Below are 21,417 nucleotides of genomic sequence, written 5' to 3' on the forward strand. Positions count from 1 at the left end.
CCTTGATGCGGCCGTGCCCAGAGAATGCCTCCTGCAGCTACTTTGGAACCCTCTCCTCCTGTAGCTGGCCCGTGTCCCAGTCGTCCAGCTGCTTCGAAGCGCTGCCCTGCAGCTGCTTCGTGGCTGTGTCCTGCAGCTGCTGTACGGACCTCTCACGAAGCTGCTTCGGACTGCATGGCGTCAGCCAAAAGAACAGGAACATTGCACTCGTCGAGAACAATGAAGTGGCGGTTATCCTGGACCTGTCCGGTCGTAATGGCCCATCATTCTGGCCCTTTTGCCGAAAGTTACACTAGGAGAAGAAAGAGGAGCGGTCATTGAGCTGTGCCACTCATGCCGCATGGAAGGAGATGCTTTATAGTACCAGTGTTTCGGCGTTTTCGGAAGTTCTGCATCCTGAGGAGAAAACGCAGCGCCACCGGTTAATAAAACACTCTTTGTTCAGGAACCTTGTTTGATGAGTACTGCTTCGCTACGAAAGGTGCACGCACAATCCGAAAAAAACCTTGGTACACTGCGCTGTTCATGGGTGCCTGTGAGTTCAGGATGGATGTGCAGAGGCAGTTAGTTATCGGGGAAGTGAGCGAGAGGGTCGGGCGTCAGGTGTGAAGCGGCGACCAAGGCTTAAGAGTTTCAACACTTGTTTGGAGAGAAGAGTCTTTCTACACCAATGGAGCTTGCACAGCGCCGCCTCCACCGTCGGGCAGGCGTCATTCTCACAGCCGGTTTTTCCCTTGCTACGTCTCCTCCATCGCGCCGCCAGCTGACGGAGGGGGGCGTTTGTGGACCGGCTACTCCCCGAAATCGGGCGGCCGGCGCCGCTTGGTCCTGCTCTACGTTTCAGTCGAGCGGGGGTGACGGAGCCCCACGGAGAACGCGCCAGTCACAGCGCGAGCTCGCCTCACGTGATCCAGGGCTTACTTGCTGTGAGCGAGAGATGGCGCCGGCGAGCGTCGCGGCTTCGGCGGCGACGCGCGGGTGCGCGGACCCCATGTGGGCACGAAGAAAAAAAAGCTTTTTTTTTCTCTCTCTCTCTCTCTCTCGCCTGATGCACACCGGTCTTGCGCCACGAAATGCGCCAGCTGCCTAGGAACAGAAAGCGGATGGTGGTTTTATTTCATTGGTCATTATACCAGGTGTTCCAGATAAACGAGTCTCCAACCGAGTTTTGTGTTTGCACTGGGCGCGAGATATGCGATAACTGAATTTTCATATGGGGCGCTCAAGTAGCACCACAGCTATGCAGCCGTGGTGCTACTTTACTACAGCTATTACGAATCCCGCGAGTTTTCTTTTACATTTCTTAAATGAAGCTGTACAGACGGTACCTTGCCAAAAACACTTCAGCCGGCTGTTTTTCAAGGTGACCAACAACATTTGAAATGAACCTTTTTTCCGAAGCCAATATTTAAATAGCTAGCGAGTTAAATTAAACTAATTAACCAGCTATGCAATACAAAAAAGTACTGCAGAATATGCCACACTACCCTCAACATAACCGAGTACACCGTCCTTTTTAAAAACTTGGCCAGATTTTGCGGACACCTGGTATATGTACATATACGGGAAGAAAGAGGTGTAATGCAGAGAATAATCAGAAACCATACCAAAGACAAAACATTAGAAGAAAGGCGCAAGCAACCGGCCATGGGTAGACCACTTTTTGCCGCTCCCTGCTATGAAACCGTGTTCAACAGTTGCTAGCTTTTGAGGGACTCGAATTGTTTTATAGCTTTATTCTTGAATGGTTTATGAAGGCGAATCTCGCTAGTTCCAGGGAACCAATGTTTCTATATTGATAACAAAGTTCAGTATCTCCCAAGACATCTTCGATTTCGCTGACTGGCCAGAATAATGTGAGTGCAGTTCCCACGTCTGTACCGTTTTAATACTTGCTATAATCGTACTCGTTAGTTTTAGCGCCTTACGCGCGGGGTGTTTTGCAGTAAACTGTGGAGTTGCGCATAGTTTTTTAAAAGCGAGATTTATTGCATCAGGGCATCAATGATGGGCGAAGGTGTTGATGAAAGATGCAGTAATGATTAAATCAATGGGAAAATGCTAGCTGAGTTTATGAAGTCCGGTACGGGAGTAAAAAAAATAGGAGGGCGCTTAAGCTTCGTCTTTAATAGTGTTCCTGTATATGATCCCGCAGGGAGCAGAGTTGCGCGAAGGTCCGCCATTTTGTTCCAAGCTGTGCGGGAAAGCAGCTCCTCGAGCGCACAGGCGCTGGGATCATGACGGGGCTGGCGTTGTAGAGCAGTTCGCTTTTTTTTTTGAAAAGCTTACAAACTGCGCTTGATTGCGGGCATCCTTATTTCCCTTTAATGTATCAGTGCTCAGAGATCGATGCTAAGCCCATCATACTTCGTTGAAAAAAATGTCGGAAAATAACCTGATTTGCCGAAAATGCATGACAGAAAGATCGCGGAATGACAGCGATAGCTCGCAGTACGGACAAAATGGGGCAGAAATGCTTGGAAATGAAAAACCTGCGTGAGTTGTGCGATGAAGAGAAGTGTGGTATTGCATCTCCCTGCAGAACCACATTGAAATACATTATTCTATAGGGTTGCGACCGCCGATGTTGCACGAAGCTTGTGAAACCACGCTGCATACGATGTGAATGCGGGCAGTCTAAAGCGATGCATTTTGCACGCAAGTGTATCTAACCAACCAAAGGCGCGGATATCGCAAACTCGCGCGCTTATCTTTCACAAAATATACGTATCATTTGTTGCTCTGACTTCTAGCCCTCCATTGTATTTTTCCTATGCCATGGTCATCTTTTCAAGCCAAACTCATCACGTGCCGTACTTCTTTAATATCCAAAAATTAGAGAAGCCTGCCTTAAGTCACTGTAGCTGAATTGTGGCATACGAGTTTCCAATGATCTCGAAAAGTGATGTGTATCTCTTTCTGGTGCTGTTATTTGCTCGTTTTTCCCTAAGCACTATTGCGTTTTCTCTTGACCTACTTGAATTATATGTACCTTCACTGCATTCTGAAATATCTTTGTTTTGGACTGCTTCATGCTTTTACTCCAGGAAAAATAATTATCTGAATATCCAGTTTTGCTTTCATGTATTTCATGCTATTTTTGTTCCCCCCTCCTCCAGTGTTGACATCCTTGTCAGTAGAACCTTAAGGGTAATCTTAAATAAAATAGTTAAATAGCCTAGGCAAAGCTTGATCACGGCGTAAAAAGCTTTGCCGCTTTCAGTAAGGTTCTTGCAGTTTGGCGCACTGCACCCCGTCATAGTTGGAGGCTGCAGTCACTGCACACTATCAAAATGTATACAACTGGAGCGCACGTAAAAGGCGGGATCACACCGCAGCCGACCGCACCGGACGCGTACGATCACGATGGCAATCGAGAGGGTACTGGGGCTTGCGAGGAACCGGCATTGCGCCTGGAAAGTCGGCTCCTCCACTCCCAAATGGAACAATCGTCGTCAGCAGCATCACGTGACGGCCGCTTAGCGAATGGCGTCAAGAGCGGCGTGAGGAAAACAGTCGCGCAACTCTGCTCCCGGCGGGAGCATATACAGGAACACTAGTCTTTAAGAGTGAGACGCGACAGCGTGTCGCAGCGTTGCCGAGGTGTACACGGAACGCCATTGCCCGTTCGGCGCTACGCGTAGCCAATTGGACAATTTAAGGAAAGGACGCCTGTGTCACATATCTCGGCGGATACCTGAACCGGGCGGAAAGGGAAGGAAAATGAAATGAACAATTGCTTTTAAGGAAAGGAAATGAGGCTTGTCACATTTCTCGCTGGACATCCGGATCGCGCCGCAAGGGAACAAAAAATCGATCGATCAATCATTCAATCAATAAATGATCAATCCATCAATCAATCAATCAATCAATCAATCAATCAATTCTTAACGCTGTCGCGTTAAAATCTCTTCCCTTACGGCGCGGCGCGGTTCAGGTGTCCACCGAGATGCGCCATTTTTCGCTCACGACCAAAGACATGACCGATGCCGACGACACCGACTTTTCTGCGACACGAGCTCGTTCGTTAACGCTGTCGCGTTAAAAAGTATTGACGCAGAGTCTCGTGGGAGCAGCGAGCGCCCACCCAGACTGGAGGAGAAGGAGGTAAACTTTATTAAAGAAGAGGTCTTAGGCGCGGGTGGGGTGACGTTCCCCTCCCCGCGGTGGGCTCCTCTTCTAGGCCGGACGCCAGGTGGCCGACAGACGATGTCGTTGAGCGACTTCTTCGGCCCGCTCCGTGTCTCGGAGTTGAACCTCCGGGTCCGAGCTGAGCAGCGCGGCCTCCCACTGCGATTGGGTAGAGAGCTGCAGACTGTTCGACGGCTTCTCTTGATTACATGAGTATAGGATGTGTGGTGTGTCTGCCTTATGGTGTCCACAGAGAGAATAGACGGGGCTAAACTGCTCTGAGAACCATATAGAGTACATGTATGGATTAAAGAAAGTGTCTGGAGCTGCCGCCAGCTGACTTGTTGTTACTGTAGAAGCTTGGGCAAGTTGGTGTGACATGGTTTTTTCAGCAGCGCAGGGGACAAAGGACGTGACAAGTGTCTGCGCATCAGCGCCGTGTCTGTGCACTTGTCACGTCCTTTGTCCCCTGCGCTGCTGAAAAAACCATGACTTGTGTTTTACTTAGAGATTTATGTGGTTCTGGGAAGATTTGTCTTTCTTTCTTGAAGTGGGTAGCAATTTCTTTGTAGGTCGTAACTCGTTCCTTGGCCGACCTGAGCTCGCGGTATCGCACCTCCCGGTTAACTACGCATACTCGGGCAAATTGGTGCGCCGCCTCGTTTTCAGGATGGCCCAAATGGGCGGGACCCAGATCATGCAATGTGATCTGGTGGGTATTGGAGATTTTTTTTGTAATATTTTGATGGCTGCGGAGTGGGCCCTTCCTTTGGCAAAATTTCGAATTGCGGTTTTATAGAATCGCTGATACCCGCCGCGGTGGCTCAGTGGTTAGGCGCTCGGCTACTGATCCGGAGTTCCCGGGTTCGAACCCGACCGCAGCGGCTGCGTTTTTATGGAAGCAAAACGCCAAGGCGCCCCTGTGCTGTGCGATGTCAGTGCACGTTAAAGATCCCCAGGTGGTTGAAATTATTCCGGAGCCCTCCACTACGACACCTCTCCCTTCCTTTCTTCTTTAACTCTCTCCTTTATTCCTTCCCTTACGGCGCGGTTCAGGTGTCCAACGATATATGAGACAGATACTGTGCTATTTACTTTCCCCAAAAAACCAATTATTATTATAGAGTCGCTGATGATTTATTTAGCAGTGGTGGAGGTAATGGCTAAAGCTATGGCAGCTTCTTCGGCCTCCTCCGGAAATTTTGTTTTATCGATTGTTTCCGATGCGAGGGGAGAACCTCGATGATCGACAACTGCTAGAGAAAAAGCGTCTCTGTCCGCATGTTCAGCCTCGTGCACATGCGCCGTGGCTTGAAAATCTTTCATGAAGTTTTTCTGCCCTAGCCTTTCTTCTGTCCGTATCGTAGTGTGGATGCATGTTTTCGGGCAGAGGATGGGCTATTAAGTGTTCATGCACGTGTCTTGGAATTGGCAAGGTGTGTGCGCGAATTCCTTCATATTGTATTCCTGCCTTCTTTAGGATGAAACGTCCCGTTTCATTGCCTGATAGTTTTTCGTATTGTGCGGTGAGGTGTGCTTCCATCATTTCCGCTAAGGTGTTATAAATTCCTAACTGTAGTCGTGTTTCATTTGGCGTATGACGGGGGAGGTTGAGCGCAATTTTGTAGGATTGTCTAATTAGAGCATCCAGGTCGTCTCTTTCTGTGACTGTGAGGGTGACGTATGGTTTAGAGTAGATGACTCTGCTAAGAACGAAGGCTTGGATTAGTTTCCTGGTCTCGGCTTCTTTAACTCCTCCTCGCCTATTCGCGATGCGTCTGATGAGGAGGGAAAGTTTGTTGACGGTGTTTCTCAGCTTTTTAATTAGTGTGTCGTTTTTTTTTTGTTTGACTGTATCAGCATTCTCAATATTCTGTGTTTCCACTTCTGTGATGGCTGCCCCTTCCACGTATATTTTGATCTCAGGCGCTTTATTTCTTTGACGCTTTGGGTGTAGGATGAGGACTTTGAATGGTCCGTGACCCGCCACGAACAGTGTCCGACTTCACCAAGGAGGCAATGGGTATCGAGCGCTCTCTGCAGGAACGAGGCGCCCACTACGGACGTCAGGCTACTGTAGCAGCCGCTTCCCAGTGCACGCCTACGTCGCTGCCCGCCGAGGATCTTCGGGAGCTTGTAAGAAGCCTTGTGCGCGAGGAACTGGCGAAACTTCGCTTTGAAGCTCAACAGGCCAGCGTCGCTGCCGTAACGGACGTGGTCCGCGAATAAATCCGACGAGTTGTGCAGCCGCCCCCAGCTCCACACCCGGCGCCCTCCGTTTGACGTACAGCGAGGTGCTACGAAGTCCCGGGCCAGCGATGCGAGCCTTTTCCCCCGTCTCTCCTGTGCCATACCTGCAGGAGCCAGTCGCAACTGTACCCTCCGTGCAGCAGGAGTTCAGGCCACCCGTGAGCAAAGCGCACGTTTCGCGTACGCCAAACAATCGGCCGCTCTGTTACCTCTGCGGGGAGCCCGGCCACATCCTCCGCCACTGCCCTTACCGCAGAATGGGTTTAAGGGGTTTTTCACCTGACGCACCTCGACCACGCTACGGTGAAAGACCACGGGATATCGAACAGTACTTCGCTGATAACGTGCAATATTCGACCTCGAAGCGACGCCAGTCCCGATCGCCATCCCCAAGGCGGTTCTCTTCGCCCGGCCGCCCGTCATCCTCTGGCCAGTTCAGAGGCACGTCCCCACGTCGGGAAAACTGAAGACGGCGTCCTCCGGCGGTAGGGCTGCCGCTACAGGACCGAGTCAAGAGCCTCCACCCGATGATTCGCCGCGACGCTCCGACCGACGACGACCTGAACCGACGACCTCAACGACGCGCACCGACCGACTGGTCTCCGCCGAAATGCCGGTATCCGCCGACAACCACGACGTTACCGCACTCGTGGATACCGGCGCCGATTTTTCTGTAATGAGCAGACGGTTAGCCACGGCCTTCAGGAAGTTTCTGACCCCTTGGTCTGGGCCGCAGATCCGGACAGCTGGTGGCCACGTGGTAACTCCGATCGGTGTCTGCAATTCGCGAATCCAGATCCGCGGTGTTACTTTCCCTGGCTGCTTTGCTGTGTTACCCGAGTGCTCCAAAGACCTCATGCTCGGTTTGGATTTCCTTCAGGAGTACGGTGCCCTTATCAACCTCCAGGAGCTAATAGTGTCGTCGTCCACCCAAGGCACTGTCGACGACGATACCGAGCCACGCAGGGCTAAGTTATGCGTCTGTGACGACCACGTATTGATCCCGTTCAGAGCCAGCATGTTTGTTACCGTCGAGTGTGATAACAGCCCCAGCACTCGTGGCATCGCTGAAACCAACATCTCACTGCTTCTGGGTCGGTAAGTCTGTGTAGCTCGCGGAATTATTGATTTGAACTGTGGGCGAACCGAACTTTTAGTGACCAATTTTGGTTCTGAACCCCACTGTTTGAGTGGCAAAACAGCATAGCGTATTTCGAAGAACTTAGCGAATTCGCGGGACAGCGAGTGCTGTCCCGCGAATTCTCAGAGAACACGGTCTTTGAAGGACTGTTCTACAGCCCCGCCGCTTACACGTATGTACAGTGTATGCAATTAGTAACCAGAATACATGGTTTGCCTCTTAGTTGAACATTTGAGAACTTCTCTCATCCCGAAAGCTCTAAATCGCTGTAAGGTAAGGACAGCCCTCGTCTTCACCGTTTAAGACTTGATCTTTACGGAGGCTGTAAGAGCTCTAATATATAGGAGCGAGAAGCAGGCCATGCAGCCTAGCTATTTTGGCAGAGACTATACGTACCCTCGCGCCCCTTGGAGAGGAAAGAGAATCCCAAACGGACAAACTTCCAAGTCAAACTCGCTTGTTCCCCTTGGTTATAAGCTTTAATCGCAGCTTATGAAGACGTTTCCCTCCTCCACCCGCCGTGACGCCATAAGCGAAAGTGCGGAGCCACACGGGACCGCGCCGGCCGGCCACTACGTTTGCAAGACTTAACCGCGATCCGAGCGCTAACCGTTCCAACCTCACTTCTTCTTACTTGACCAAATTATACCTCCGAGACGAAGACGACGAAGCGCATACCGCGAGCTGGTGGCACGACCGCGCGCGGTCGGCCCTGCTCCGCTCGCTCCCTCGTCTGTGATGTCATCAGCGCGGGTTCTACACTGGCTCGCTCCCCCATTGGCCCGGCCCTGCGGCCGCGCCCATCCGGGCCGGAGGTTAGGCGCGAGGCACGTTCCGCCGAGCTCGGGCCAGAAAGGGCTCCTTCATCGGCCGGCCGGTCGCTGCGACATCGCTGCTCGAGTGCCCTGCACCCCCCCCCCCCCCCGGCCAGCTGTCCAGGGGTCCGCCTTCACGTCGCAAACCGGGCCTCCCTCAAACGCTCCTTGAGGCCAATGGAGTCCGCCCCGCGGTCGCAACGACGAAGCTGCGGAACAGGTGAGCGCTTTCCTTGGCCCGCCATTGCCTGTGATAGAGCGCAGCGCTCCGGCGGAGCCTATCGCGCAGGCGCTTTCCATGGCTCGCCGTGGCCTCCGTGGTAGAGCACAGCGCCCCGCCGGGGCCTACCGCGGAGGTCACGGGTCAGCCATCCGAATCGCTGGCTGTAGGGAAACCCCTCTGACTGGGTGGCTTAGGATGACGCCACGACCGCAGACTGTCACCAGGCCGCCCGGTCCGTTTGGTACGGCGTGGCGGGCTCTGGGCGTGGCGAAGTCATGATGTCCCGCGCGCGATGCCGCTTTTAGCTTGAGTGGCGATTCGCTTTGGACCGAAGCTGATTAGGTCTTCGGTTTTCGCGATGCCGATGTTCTTCCGCGAGATTTCTTCAGCGGAAATGAAAATTGCAGATGGCGTTTTTTCTTTCGCCACTAATTCTTGGTCGGCTTGCAGGAACGCACTAGGCCTAACCCCTAGGTTTGTGCTACTGGCCTGTCGCGCGACGCGTACGCGATTACATCTTGCCTAGAGGCGCATGATCCTTGTTTGGTCGCGGTGAAGCGATCAGCTTTGCCGTGCACTTTTTCGTTTAAATTCGCGTCTTTGCCGCTGCTCCTGTGCGAGCCCGCTACAATGGGTGTAAAGGGAGTAGCAAGTCCTGTTATTTGCGCTCGAATGTAGCCGAGGTAGCAGTTATTCCGACGCGTCGGATGGTGTTAATTGACGCATATTGGTTTTTGGATATAGAGCATCTCGAATCCCCGAGTGGGTTGGTTCACAATGGCTGTGTCGACTAGTCTTGCCTCCTTACCATACATTAACCACTGCGGGGCGTGTCGCCCGATACTTCCGATCAGGACCCTGCTACCTTGCTCTCAAAGCCATAATTCGTTCGATAGGCTTACCTCATGGATTATCTCAATCAGTTTCAACAACCTTCTCTCGCCTTTCCCCGATTTTTATTTGGTTTTCAGAAAAATATTCATCTCAAGCCAAAGTGCGCTTTGACCGAATGCAAGATCTAGTGTATTTCCGATGTGTCTCTTCAAGCCCACAGCGACAGGATTTGAGGGCGCAGGCTCCTTTGTCAAGCCATGCAAACCTAGCAATCCGAGCACCCTGCCGGGGCATAGCTTCTACTTATTTTGAGAAATGGCTGCGTAATCATCCTACAGCAGGAGTCGAACCCACCACCTCCAAATCCAAGGCGGGTGCTCTACAGAAGGCGGATTTATCATGGCTTCAGCGACGTAACATATACATAGCCCATTCTTGCAGGTGCGCAATAGTGAATCGCCTGTTAGTGCTCGGAGCTGTTCGGTCACGCCATGTTGGCAAAACTGGTCACGCATCGGTAAGCCTTGTCGATATCGTTGACGCTAACTCCTTCCCTTTGGTCTAGGGCGGCCTACTGGACGCTCGCCGGGCGCCCCATCGGCGCTTTCGTTCGCGCAAGCCGTGCAGCAGCGGGTGGTCAGAGCGGCCCCACCCCAGATTCTCTCCAGCACTGCCGCCGGAACAGCCGTCATCACCCGCGCAGAGGGAACCAACGGCAACGGGGCTCACACTGTGGCGCCCACCGAAGGCGTGCCCACCACCTCGACTTCGCCGACGGCCGCGCCCGTGCAGGCCCGCAATGGTGTCGGCAACACCAAGTCGCAGAATGACGAGGTCAGCATTCAGGTGAGCGGCGGCTGCTCCTGCGTGCCCCCACGGACGTGTCTGAACCCTGTGGATGGGTGTGGGCGGCAATGCCGTCGTAGCATGCCAGCAGATAGTTTGCCAGACCGCGTACCGCTACCGCGCATGCGCAGTTCGCCCTGAGTTCGCCAGATGGCGCCACATTCTCGTCAACAGCGCGCCTGCCTGGGCACGTTTGCGGCTCTTGATAGTTGCCAGACTGCAAGCCATGGCTTGGTGAGTGGTGTTTTCAGTGACCGTGCATGCACCGTACTGCATCGAGCTTCCATAGATTCCATCTCAGGTTGCACAGATTGCGCCCAAGGCGCGTCTCAAAAAAAATTCAAGCGCAGGCGTTACGCTGCGCAGCAAGCGAAAGTGAATCTTTGTTAGCAGCTACCGCTGCCTTTTCACGTGGGTGCATTTCCCATGAGCCTTTCCATTATACGTTTTATGACTAGGCTTCAGAAATGTCACGTGATGCTAACTCTATTAATGCCCCTCAGCGGACAAAGGTAGCGCACAATCCCCTCTCTTCTGAGGCAGATTGCTGGTCACTGGCCAGTCAAAAGATAAAAAGACGTTTCGGGAGCACCACGGCTCCCTTGTTCACTATGAAGCAATCGGCGCACGGATACGTTCTTTTGTAGCACCCAGTAGCGTTTTTAATGATTATGCATAGATAGGATGTAGAGTTACGTCGTTCCTGTTTAATGTGTTAGACGATGTCTGTATGGTAAGGGACTCAAGATTCTGCCGTGCTGATGTGTTCTTTTCTGTTGTCAATATCTTTACTTGATCCCAGTTAAGCTCGTGGCCGGATTCTTGCACGTGCTCGGCGATGGCGTTAGATGCTGCTTTCTTGTTTAGGACGTCGTTCTGATGCTCTCTCAGGCGTCTCCTGAAGTTCTTTGTTTCACCGATATATATTGATGAGCAACCGGCGCAGTCAATCTCATACACAACACCTGGAAATCTCTCACGAGGGAGCTTGTCCTTCACAATCACCAGTTATGTTGGCAACTTGCCAGCGAGGACGTGCGCGATGTTGACGCCATGCTTGCGGAAAATACGAGCAAGCGCTTCGCTAATTCCCGCTACGTATGGGACAGCAGCTCGTTTTTCTTTTGGTTTTTCTGTGCTCTCGCGTCTGTGTCTACCTCCGAAGAACGCGATAGCAAAAAACCAAAAGAAAAACGAGCTTGTCCCATACGTAGCGGGAATTAGCGAAGCGCTTGCTCGTATTTTCCGCAAGCATGGCGTCAACATCGCGCACGTCCCCGCTGGCAAGGTGCGAACAGAACTGGTGAATGTGAATGACAAGCTCCCTCGTGAAAGATTTCCAGGTGTTGTGTATGAGATTGACTGCGCCGATTGCTCATCAATATATATCGGTGAAACAAAGGACTTCAGGAGACGCCTGAGAGAGCACCAGAATGACGTCCGAAACCAGAAAGTAGCATCTATCGCCATCGCATAGCATGTGCAAGAATCCGGCCACGAGATAAGCTGGGATCAAATAAAGATATGACAACAGAAAAGAACACATAAGCACGGCAGAATCTTAAGTCACCTATTTTACAGACATCGTCTAACACATTAAACAGGAATGACGGAACTCTGCATCTTATCTATGCATAATCATTAAAAACGCTACTGGGTGCTACAAAAGGACGGATCCGTGCGCCGATTGTTTCATAGTGAACAAGGGAGCCGTAGTGCTCCCGAAACGTCTTTTCATCTTTTGACTTTGGCCAGTGACCAGCAATCTGCATCACCATGATTCCTGACCAGACGGTATGCCGTCAAACCCTCGACTACATCCCTCTCTTCTGCTTTGCGGCTCCTCTTCGCTTGTCGACTTTGGCTCCTTCTACGCGATGCTAAACCTGAGCACTCCCCGGAATAATCGCGCTACGTATGACATCGGTGCTTGCATGCGCCGCTCACGTTTTCTGGCACCACGAGGGAAGAGAAAGGAAGAAATGGCGTGAAAGTACGTGACGGCGTCCCACCATTGGGAGGGCCTGATGTCGAGAGTATAGACAGTATTGGAGGTGAGCGGCGTGCTTCAGAAGTTAATGGTGGAAATTATTCCAGAGACCTCCACTACGGCACCTCTTTCTCTTTTTCCCTCCCACCTTCCTCCCTTCTTTTACGGCGCAGTTCCGGTGTCCCTCGGCACATGCGATTCAGTAAGCGCAGTCCCGCCTTATATCATGTGAAGGTACCTTTGGGGAAACTCATATTTTCGCGACGTATGAGAGACAATTACTGCGCCATTACCTTTCATCAAAAAACCAATTTTCAATTTTTTCTTCCGAGGTTCGCTTTATTTTCAGCTCATTGAGGGGATTCAGATACAACGTGGAGAATGATTATACACGTCTTTACATTCCTTGATCGGCACTCTAGGCGTTGCCTATGCAGCTACTTGACGAACGCCACTTGATGGCTTCAACGAAGTACGGAAATTGGAATGTGGTTGTGTAAAAGCACTACGGGCTCGCTTAATGTGCTCGCCGAAATTTTTATTGTGTATTTTTGCTTGCGAATGATTGCGCACATTATGAAACAAGAAAATCTTTGTGAATGTGGCGTTCGCATTTTTTCATGCAGGAAACTCGAAATTTCGCAACAAACGCGTCCCTTTCCACCCTTGCTTGCTCTTAGGAGAGAATACACTAGGAAACCTGACACGAGTAGTTAGTTAAATTCATAAAACAAGGAAATGTGACCAGGAAATTGGTTTTTAAAAGAAGTTGTCCGCCAGCGCACCAGTGAGATCTTACCAACCCTGTCCATGATAGCCTCAGCTGCTTATGCGCCATTAAGTGAAACAAACAGACACGCACACAATTAGTTAAAATGAATCACCACGTGAAATCTTGATTTCTGCAACAGTTCAGTGTAAGTTTCAGTTAATTAAAACGACAAAGCAGAGTTCATACTGCAGTTATTGTGTGCAGACCAAAGGCACAGTGCCAAAAATTTGGCGCCTTCACTCCATCAAAGAAGGCTTGGTCCTCTCGCTGGCGTGTGTTAGAGTGCTTCGAGTGACGCTGCAAACTTGAGGTTGCCTACAGCTGTCACTTTTCCCCGCAGGAATCTCTGAAATTTAAATTTTTCGCATTTCTCTCGTAATTCGAGGTATTTTACAAGTAAAAGATAAGAAGGCGTACTGCTATCGATTAAGAGCTCACTGGAATAGGTTCCGTGCTAGTAGTCCACAGGCGAAAAACTATCACCGAAACAAAATCGCGAGTTCTCATCCGCGACGTGGAGACGTGAAAATCTGACCAATGCACTCCATTCACTCTCCTTACTTTACCGAGATAATTTTGAGCTCTCCATATCAACAGCGTGACGCGCAAGTCAGATCGTCAGTGTGGAGGAGTTGACTTTTGACTTTTATCGATTAACCGATGTATGGAGGAGTTTACTTTTAGACAGCTAACGCAGAGGTCAGGCGTAGTTTACGCGCGGAATTTGTGCGTAATTCAACCGCCTAACTGACAATTCTGGACAAAATATCTGCCGTCGGCAGGCTTGCATGTTTTCATTTATGTTCTTGCTACCGTCAAAAGCGTTCCCCATTGTTTTTCTATGGCAGCCTGAACAGCGTGATGCCAGCTAGTAAAGAAAAAATCGGACTATGACCATTACCTTCAATATTTCCATAAGAGTATCTTAAAATTTTCAAATTTTGTCCAAGAATGTTGGACACGAGTTGTGCGCTGTCGGAATTTAAACCTTAGCCGCGGGCTGCCCCGGCGCGCTCTGCAGGAAATCGAGCGGACCTTGCCGTCTCACTTCCCGCGCCGGCCTACTCAAGGCAAACTGGGCCGGCCGATCCAGTTGACCGCCAACCACTTCAGCGTTGAGATCCCTTCCGGTAACGTTTTCCACTACGACGTGGAGATCTGCTCAGAGTCGCGCAAGGAGACCAACAAAGTGCCCGAGAAGCGCAAGTACCGCTGCATCAGCACCAAGATCAACCGCCTGGTCATCGAGTTGCTCGTCAAGAAGTACCGGGTCGACCTGAGTGGCTGCATGCCCGCCTTCGACGGCCGCAAGAACTTGTACACGCGCCGTGAGCTCAATTTCCGTGAGCGCACCTTCACGGTCGACTTCGAGGAGGACCAGCGGATTCAGAAGTTCATCGTGAAGATCCAGTACGCGGCCACCGTGAATCTGGACGCGCTACAGGCGGTCTTCGACAGACGCGTCAGCCATGTTCCTCAGGAGGTCCTCCAAGCCGTGGACATCGTGCTGCGGCACGGACCGTCGATAAAACTCACGCCTGTCGGGCGGTCCTTCTTCAGGCCGCCGGCCCCAGGCGAATACAACACCCTTGGAGGTGGCCGCGAAGTCTGGTTCGGCTACTACACTAGCGTTCGACCTGCTCAGTGGAAGCCCATGCTCAACGTCGACATTTCGGCCACCGCCTTCTACGAGCCTCTACCCGTGACCGACTTCATGTGCAAACTGTTCAGCGACTGCCGGCGCGAGATGTCGGCCGGAGACTTAAAGAACCTGCGCGACTTCCAGAACGTTCGTCTCAACAAGGAGCTCAAGGGTTTGCGCGTCAAGGTCACCCACCTTTCATACCCTCGCAAGTACAAGGTGCTTCGCGTCACCAAGGAACCAGCCAAGAAGCTCTACTTCAAAATGGAAGACGGCACCCGTTGCTCGGTGGCCGACTACTTCCAAAACCGTTACGACCGCCTCAAGTACCCGAACCTGCCCTGCATCCAAACCGGCAGCGAAAACCACCCGGTCTACCTCCCGCTGGAGGTCTGCGTGATCGTCGAAGGGCAGCACTGCAAGAAGAAACTGGACGAGAACCAGACGTCCGAGATGATCAAGCGTACGGCCCAGCCACCGGCCAAGCGCTTCAACGAGATCCGCCAATCGGTGCGGGATCTGGTCAGCAGCAGCGACCAGTGCCTGCGCGAGTTCGGCATCAAAATCAGCACCGAGCCGACGCAGCTCAAGGGCAGGGTGCTCGATCCGCCGTCGCTGGTCTTCGAGAACAACTACATCGGCAAGCCCCGCGAGGGCACCTGGGAACTGCGGGGCCGTCACTTCTACAAGTCGGCCACGCTGACCCGCTGGACGCTGCTCAACCTGAGCCAGTTCGCGCAGCGAGACAGCCTCGACAACTTCGTCAAGATGCTCATCCGCGTCGGCCAGGAACTGGGCATGAGCATCGAGCAGCCGCTGGACGTCACCACGACTGACACGAACCGCAAGCCCGTGTGGAACATCCTGCTCGAGGAGCAGCGCAAGACCGCCAACCTCGAGATGGTCATCATCGTGCTTGCCAAGAACACGAGCTACGCCGATATCAAGCAGGTAGCCGAGACCGAGATCGGGCTGCGCACGCAGTGCGTAATGGACAACAACGTGATCAAGAAGTGCAACGCCGCGCTCATCACCAACCTCTGTCAGAAGATGAACGCCAAGCTGGGCGGCATCAACAACAGCCTGCTGCCCAAGGAGAAGCCGAAAATCTTCCAGAAGCCGGTTATCATCATCGGCGCGGACGTGACTCACCCGGCGCCTGGGGACAAGCTGAGGCCGTCCATCGCGGCGTGCGTTGGTAGCTTGGATGCTATTCCGTACAAGTTCCACGCCTCCGTTCGCGTCCAGATGGCAGACTCCGCTGCCACTTCGCGCCTGGAGATCATCAAGGACCTCAAGGACATGATGAAAGACACGCTGAAGGCATTTTATCATGCTACCAGGCACAAGCCAGAGCGCATTATCTTCTACCGGGACGGAGTGAGCGAGGGGCAGTTCATGGAGGTCCGCAACCGCGAGGTAAGTTTCGAATGCAAAATGATTTATCCCCGCATCTTTTTGTGGGTTGGTTATGATTGAAAGGGGCAGCAGCATATTGTCTCGCGGATTCTACATCGAACATCATCGACCGCGGTAACTGGCGGGTCTCAATGTAGATAAAAATGCACCACACCACAGCGCTGGACACCACAGCGCTGGTGTTCATCGTACCCGTCTTGCACTGTTGCATTTTTAGCTGTCATGAATTACCTGCAAGCCCGATCAGAGAAGCTTCCAAGTTACTGTGGATTCTACCAGTTTTCCATATACGATAAGAATTTACTCACAGCGCCATTACCTTCTCCTAACTTTGTTCGAAAGACGACGGTTCGTAGCTGTTGGACTGTGCACGAAATGGTGTTGTCCTGCCCATCCCTTGTGTCAAGCTCCAGAAGCAGTATTTAATCCATTAGGCGACCAGTTCAGGGCTACAACTTGGCCGTGATTTTGTTTCCAGGTGAGCGCCATCCGACTGGCGTGCCAGGAGCTTTCCCCGAACGAGACGTACGAGCCGGCGCTGACATTCATCGTGGTCCAGAAGCGTCACCACACGCGTTTCATGCCCGCCAATGACCGGGACGGGGTTGGCAAGTGCCGCAACCGTGCCGCCCGCACCACCGTAGACTCTGTTGTCACGCACCCGCTCGACTTCGACTTCTACCTCTGCAGCCATTTCGGCATTCAGGTGCACAGTAATGGAATGCAGTCTGGGGCCCAGTAGTCGGTACTTGGGTCGCAGAAACTCCCTAATGACGCAGAAGCGAACTGAACGTGCTCCGAACTTTTCAGTGCAACATTAAGCAGACCACTATAGAGGCAGTGACAGGGAGTTTGGGCGCATCTTACACATTATAAAGCACAGGATGACTGTTAGCTGTGGGCCCGAATAGCAACTGCGCATGGGCCTACTTTGATATTTCATTGTGCAACAGCCAGTAAAGGGTTCCCGCAAAATGGGATCTGTTTGGTTTATGGAGGTTTAACGTCCCAAAGCGACTCAGACTATGAGAGATGCCGTAGTGAAGGGCTCCGGAAATTTCGACCACTTGGGGCTCTTTAACGTGCACTGAGATTGCGCAGTACGCGGGCTTCTCGAATTTCGCCTCCATCGTCGAAATTCGTCCGCCACAGCCGGGAACGGGATGTGTCCCAAAAAGGGGGCCACAGGATAGTAACAAACTTTTAAGGCACCCAAATTCATCATCATCATGAATATTATCAGCCTAACTATGCCCAGTGCAGGGAAAAGGCCTCTCCTATGTCTCTACAGTTACCCTGTCCTTTGAAAGCTGCGGCCATCGTATCCCGGCAAACTTGCCAATCTCATCCGCCCACCTAGCTTTCTGCCGCCCCTTGCTACGCCTCCCTTTTCTTGGAATCAACTCCGTTGCCCTTAAGGACCAGCGGTTGTCTTCCAATTCGCATTACATACCCAGCCCAAGCCCATCTCTTCCTCTTGATTCCTAAGTTAAGACTGCCTAAGTGTTGGCGGGGATGTGACGCGAGGTCTGTCGTCTACAACCAGGAGATCATGCTGCGATTCCGTGGGTTGAACCGGCCCCGTGGTGTCTGTGGTGCAGGGCACGAGCAGGCCGTCGCACTACTACATTTTGTGGGACGACTCGAGCTTTACTGCGGACGAGGTGCAGTATCTGAGCTACCACCTCTGTCACACGTACGCCCGCTGCACGCGGAGCGTTAGCATCCCGGCGCCCGTTTACTATGCCCATCTGGCCGCGTACCGGGCCAAGAAGCACCTGATGAGCAAGGTGGATGTGTCAAGCTCGAGCAGCGACTCGTCTGGGGGCAGCGCCGACGCCGTCTCAACCCGTCAGTATGTGGAGGCTGTCAAGGTGCTCGAGTCCCTCAAGACTGGCATGTACTTCGTGTGAGGACCAACACTGCTGGGTGAGCGATGTTCAGTACACTGAGCTGTCATGACGTCATTGTACCATACTAAAGTATGGCATGGTGGGTGTGTAGCGTACCAAAGCGGCTCATGGGATATGGGGTATTGTTGTGAAGGGCTCCGCATTGGACTTGAACACCTGCTGGTTCCATAGCGTGCACTGCGATCGCATGGCACACGGCGGTCTTCCCATAGCCACTGTGCCACCACGGCGGGTCAGTTATAGGAGCTATGTAGGCTATGTGCATAAGAACAAACGTCTCGCCATGAGGGCTCATTGACAAAAACTGCGCTATACAGTGCCGCTAAGGAACTTGTCTCCGGCAAAAAAAAAACGCGGAACCTAAGGCATGGACAGGCTGGTTGCCCAAAGTTAATGCCATCAAAGCTCCTCCATATCCCCAGCATTCTGGCCCATGCGCCTCAAGAAACCGGTCGCGCCATCTCGCGACAGCCGGCGGCGCGTAACTCAATGGCGATGAAAAAATAAAAATTAATACCTCGTCGCGCATAAGTTAGAGAATAGCTGTCTCGCCAAGATGTTAAATGCTTCTTAAAGTTTCTTTTAGTAGAGTTTCATAATTATAGCTTACATGCTGCGTTTACCATACGCAATAAGCTACGATAGCATGGAGTTTATGACGAAGTCCTGAAAAATACCCCACTTCACTTTATCGTTCACCAAAGCTCTAAATTACAATATATCGACAAGCTCTTGGAGCTTCAGGAAGCGTAATGTCCTACCTTGAAAGATGTATAAAGTATTTTACATTTGAATGAAGCAAAAGATTTCCTACGCTGTTTTTCTCTCATGCATCCTCAGCATTGGCAAGAAACGTGTGGCGCCCTCTCTTGGTGTGTTGGCAAGGCGCACGTCCCCGCTGCAGTGTCCCTGCTTTGGTAGTTTGCTTTGTGAGGTTGAGCCGTGCTGTACGAATGCGCACTTTTATCAAAAGTGCCCCCATCGGAGTGAGGCTATGACCATGGGCTGCTACATAAAATGCTACAAGAAAGCGCGTGCCTTCTATGAGGTATACAAAGAAAACTATAAGGAGAATCTTTTGCTTGACAGGTATATTTTTTATTAAGCGCGTACAGTGACCACACGGGCATAGGTGACAGTGGAATTGCGTGCGCATTAACAGTGCAAAGCAATGAAACTTCAAGGTACTTTGTTCAAGCAGTGAAATGCGTAATTCCCAGACGCTAATACTTAGAGCTCACTCACCGATACTTTTATATGGGTCTTGCATTGTGCGTTGGAAATATTAAAATAGTGAATTAATGACTACATTTTAACAATCATATTATTAGGCTCAATAGCAGATAGCTCTTCGAAAGTTTTGTCGATGTGGTGGAAGAGCAGCACGGATGCGTTGAAGTGAATGTCGTAAGTGCCAGGCGGCAAACCTGATGCTGCGTTTTATGGCAGTAGGTGATTTGTCCAATGTAACAATTAGCAGTGTGGTAGCTCGCAACATTTTTTTCTAGGTTGGTAAAGTGAATCTCGTGATTCGATCGTTCGCCGTCGATAAGGGCTCTGCCACAGCTGTAATCGATGCTAGTTTCGGCAGTTATATGTCAACCGCTAACGAACACTTCATAGAATGGCATGCTGGGAACTATTTTGAAGAGTGTTTCATCTCTTTGGCATGCAAGTAAATACGCCGTTACACAAAGCAGCAATTAAGAGTCAAACGTGAATTAAATGTTCTTGATTATGATTTAAATTTGGTGAAGAATGAGCGGAAGATACTGTCGGATAACACGAGGTTTCAATGCTTACTGCGTTTCTCCAGCGCGGCTGCTGGGCGCTGCACCCAGCCTGCTTGTGCAATGTGGCGGTCACATGATTAATTAGCGACAGGGCGTTACATGAGCGCCGCCCTGAATATGCAGTGAGTTTACCTTGTTGCGAATATGTGCAACAGCACCTACAGGCACTCTCGGACGAGTGGCGCGAACATATTCATTTTTTTTGCATATGAGGTGTAAACCTACCCCCACCTTTTTTTTTGCTGTCGCTCTCCTGTGTACTTCTCGGTAGCCTCTCTCTTTGCCTTTAATTCCGCCGGTTGCAGTTCCGGTACTTGAGCGATTAGATAACAATTGCCGGGCCAGCGACATTTTTAGCGTCCTTTTTGTATTTTCGTCGGTTGTTGTTGCCTCTCAAGCGATTGGCAAACTACTACTTCTTCGACGTGTGGCTCCGGGGGGGTTGCACAGACCGCGGTTGTAAGAAGAGGGCGCCGTTTCCAGGGATTGATTAACATCCTCCCGCGACTTTTAAATTTGCCTTGATTGGTTTCCACAGCCTACGACACCTAGCACTCGAAGCAGGGTATTTTCTATACCACGCCTTCGGCCTTTTCTGTCGGATGACTGTCTTTGAAGGGGCAGAGGAGGCGTCCGATAATGGTGGCCGTCTTGTGCATAGTTTGCATCCCTTGCTTTCTGAGAATACTGGCCAAGGTTTCGCTGACACCTTTTGCGTACGAACTGCATGCGCGTTTTTGCCACTGGCGTGTCCTAAGCGTAAGCATATAGAGTTGTTTGTATTGCTTCCTTTTCGGTTTTGGATGATATATCGAGTAAAGAATCTTGGGTATCCATTTCTTAGAAATGTTTTATTTTGTTAATAGTGCAGTGTTTTCTTCAACACAAGGTTAGGTGAACGACCATTTTCCGAGCACTTCAACTCAAAGAAACCAAGCGCCAGGTTTCGAGCAAACTTGTGCCCATTGGAAACCAATGGGTACACGGCGGCACTGGGGAACGAATCACACACCCTCCTCGAGCAGCATGCTTAAAGCGATAAGTCATTGCTGTTGTCGCGGATTTTAAAACAAATAGCAAGAATTGGGAACCGTCTTAACCAAAACTTGCTTGAATTTCACCCTTTTTTTGGCAGTGTTCCTCCCACAAAGGCTACGAGAATACCCACTGCTCGCAGCATTAAAACGGATGAAGAGGAGGAGGGGCGGTAACGTGAAGGGCCAAAGATGTGAGCAGATGCATAGGTAGGGAAAAATTCTTTTTCAAGAGCTACACGGGCAGCCGGTTGCAGGTTGGTAAGGGGGAGGAAAGAAAGGACAGTGGTTAGCGGTCTCCTGCTGTGCCTTTCTTCTTCTTCTTCTTCACCCCAGGTATATGGAACATACCCACACGGGGGGATTGGTCAAGTTGTAGTAGAATAAACAAAGAAGTTTCCATGGAAGATGACGACAAAAGTGTAGCCCCAATCGTGAATTTTGAAAAATCAATGAATAAAAACAACAGAACAATATTGACAGTTAAATAACAGTCAGCATTTTGGTGAGAAGAGAAGAGCTCGTAGAACTTTAAAAGAGTTAGCACATCAACCTACCAGTTGCGATTATGTAATCGTGGAGAAACCCACAAATAGAACCCAATGCAAATCCCT

General features: G+C 51.2%; 1 protein-coding gene across 1 annotated transcript; it reads left to right on the forward strand.

The window, feature by feature from the left end:
- Positions 1-8,488: 8,488 nt before the first annotated feature.
- On the forward strand, positions 8,489-18,106 carry LOC144098300 (protein argonaute-4-like). Its single transcript, XM_077630834.1, has 5 exons — positions 8,489-8,557; positions 9,960-10,240; positions 14,024-16,063; positions 16,542-16,769; positions 17,665-18,106. Exons 1-5 carry the CDS (start codon positions 8,515-8,517, stop codon positions 17,974-17,976), a joined length of 2,904 nt encoding a protein of 967 aa, XP_077486960.1. The 5' UTR covers positions 8,489-8,514; the 3' UTR covers positions 17,977-18,106.
- Positions 18,107-21,417: the final 3,311 nt, after the last annotated feature.

The sequence above is a fragment of the Amblyomma americanum genome, chromosome 1 (genome assembly GCF_052857255.1).
Source record: "Amblyomma americanum isolate KBUSLIRL-KWMA chromosome 1, ASM5285725v1, whole genome shotgun sequence".
NCBI classification, from domain to species: Eukaryota; Metazoa; Arthropoda; class Arachnida; order Ixodida; family Ixodidae; genus Amblyomma; species Amblyomma americanum.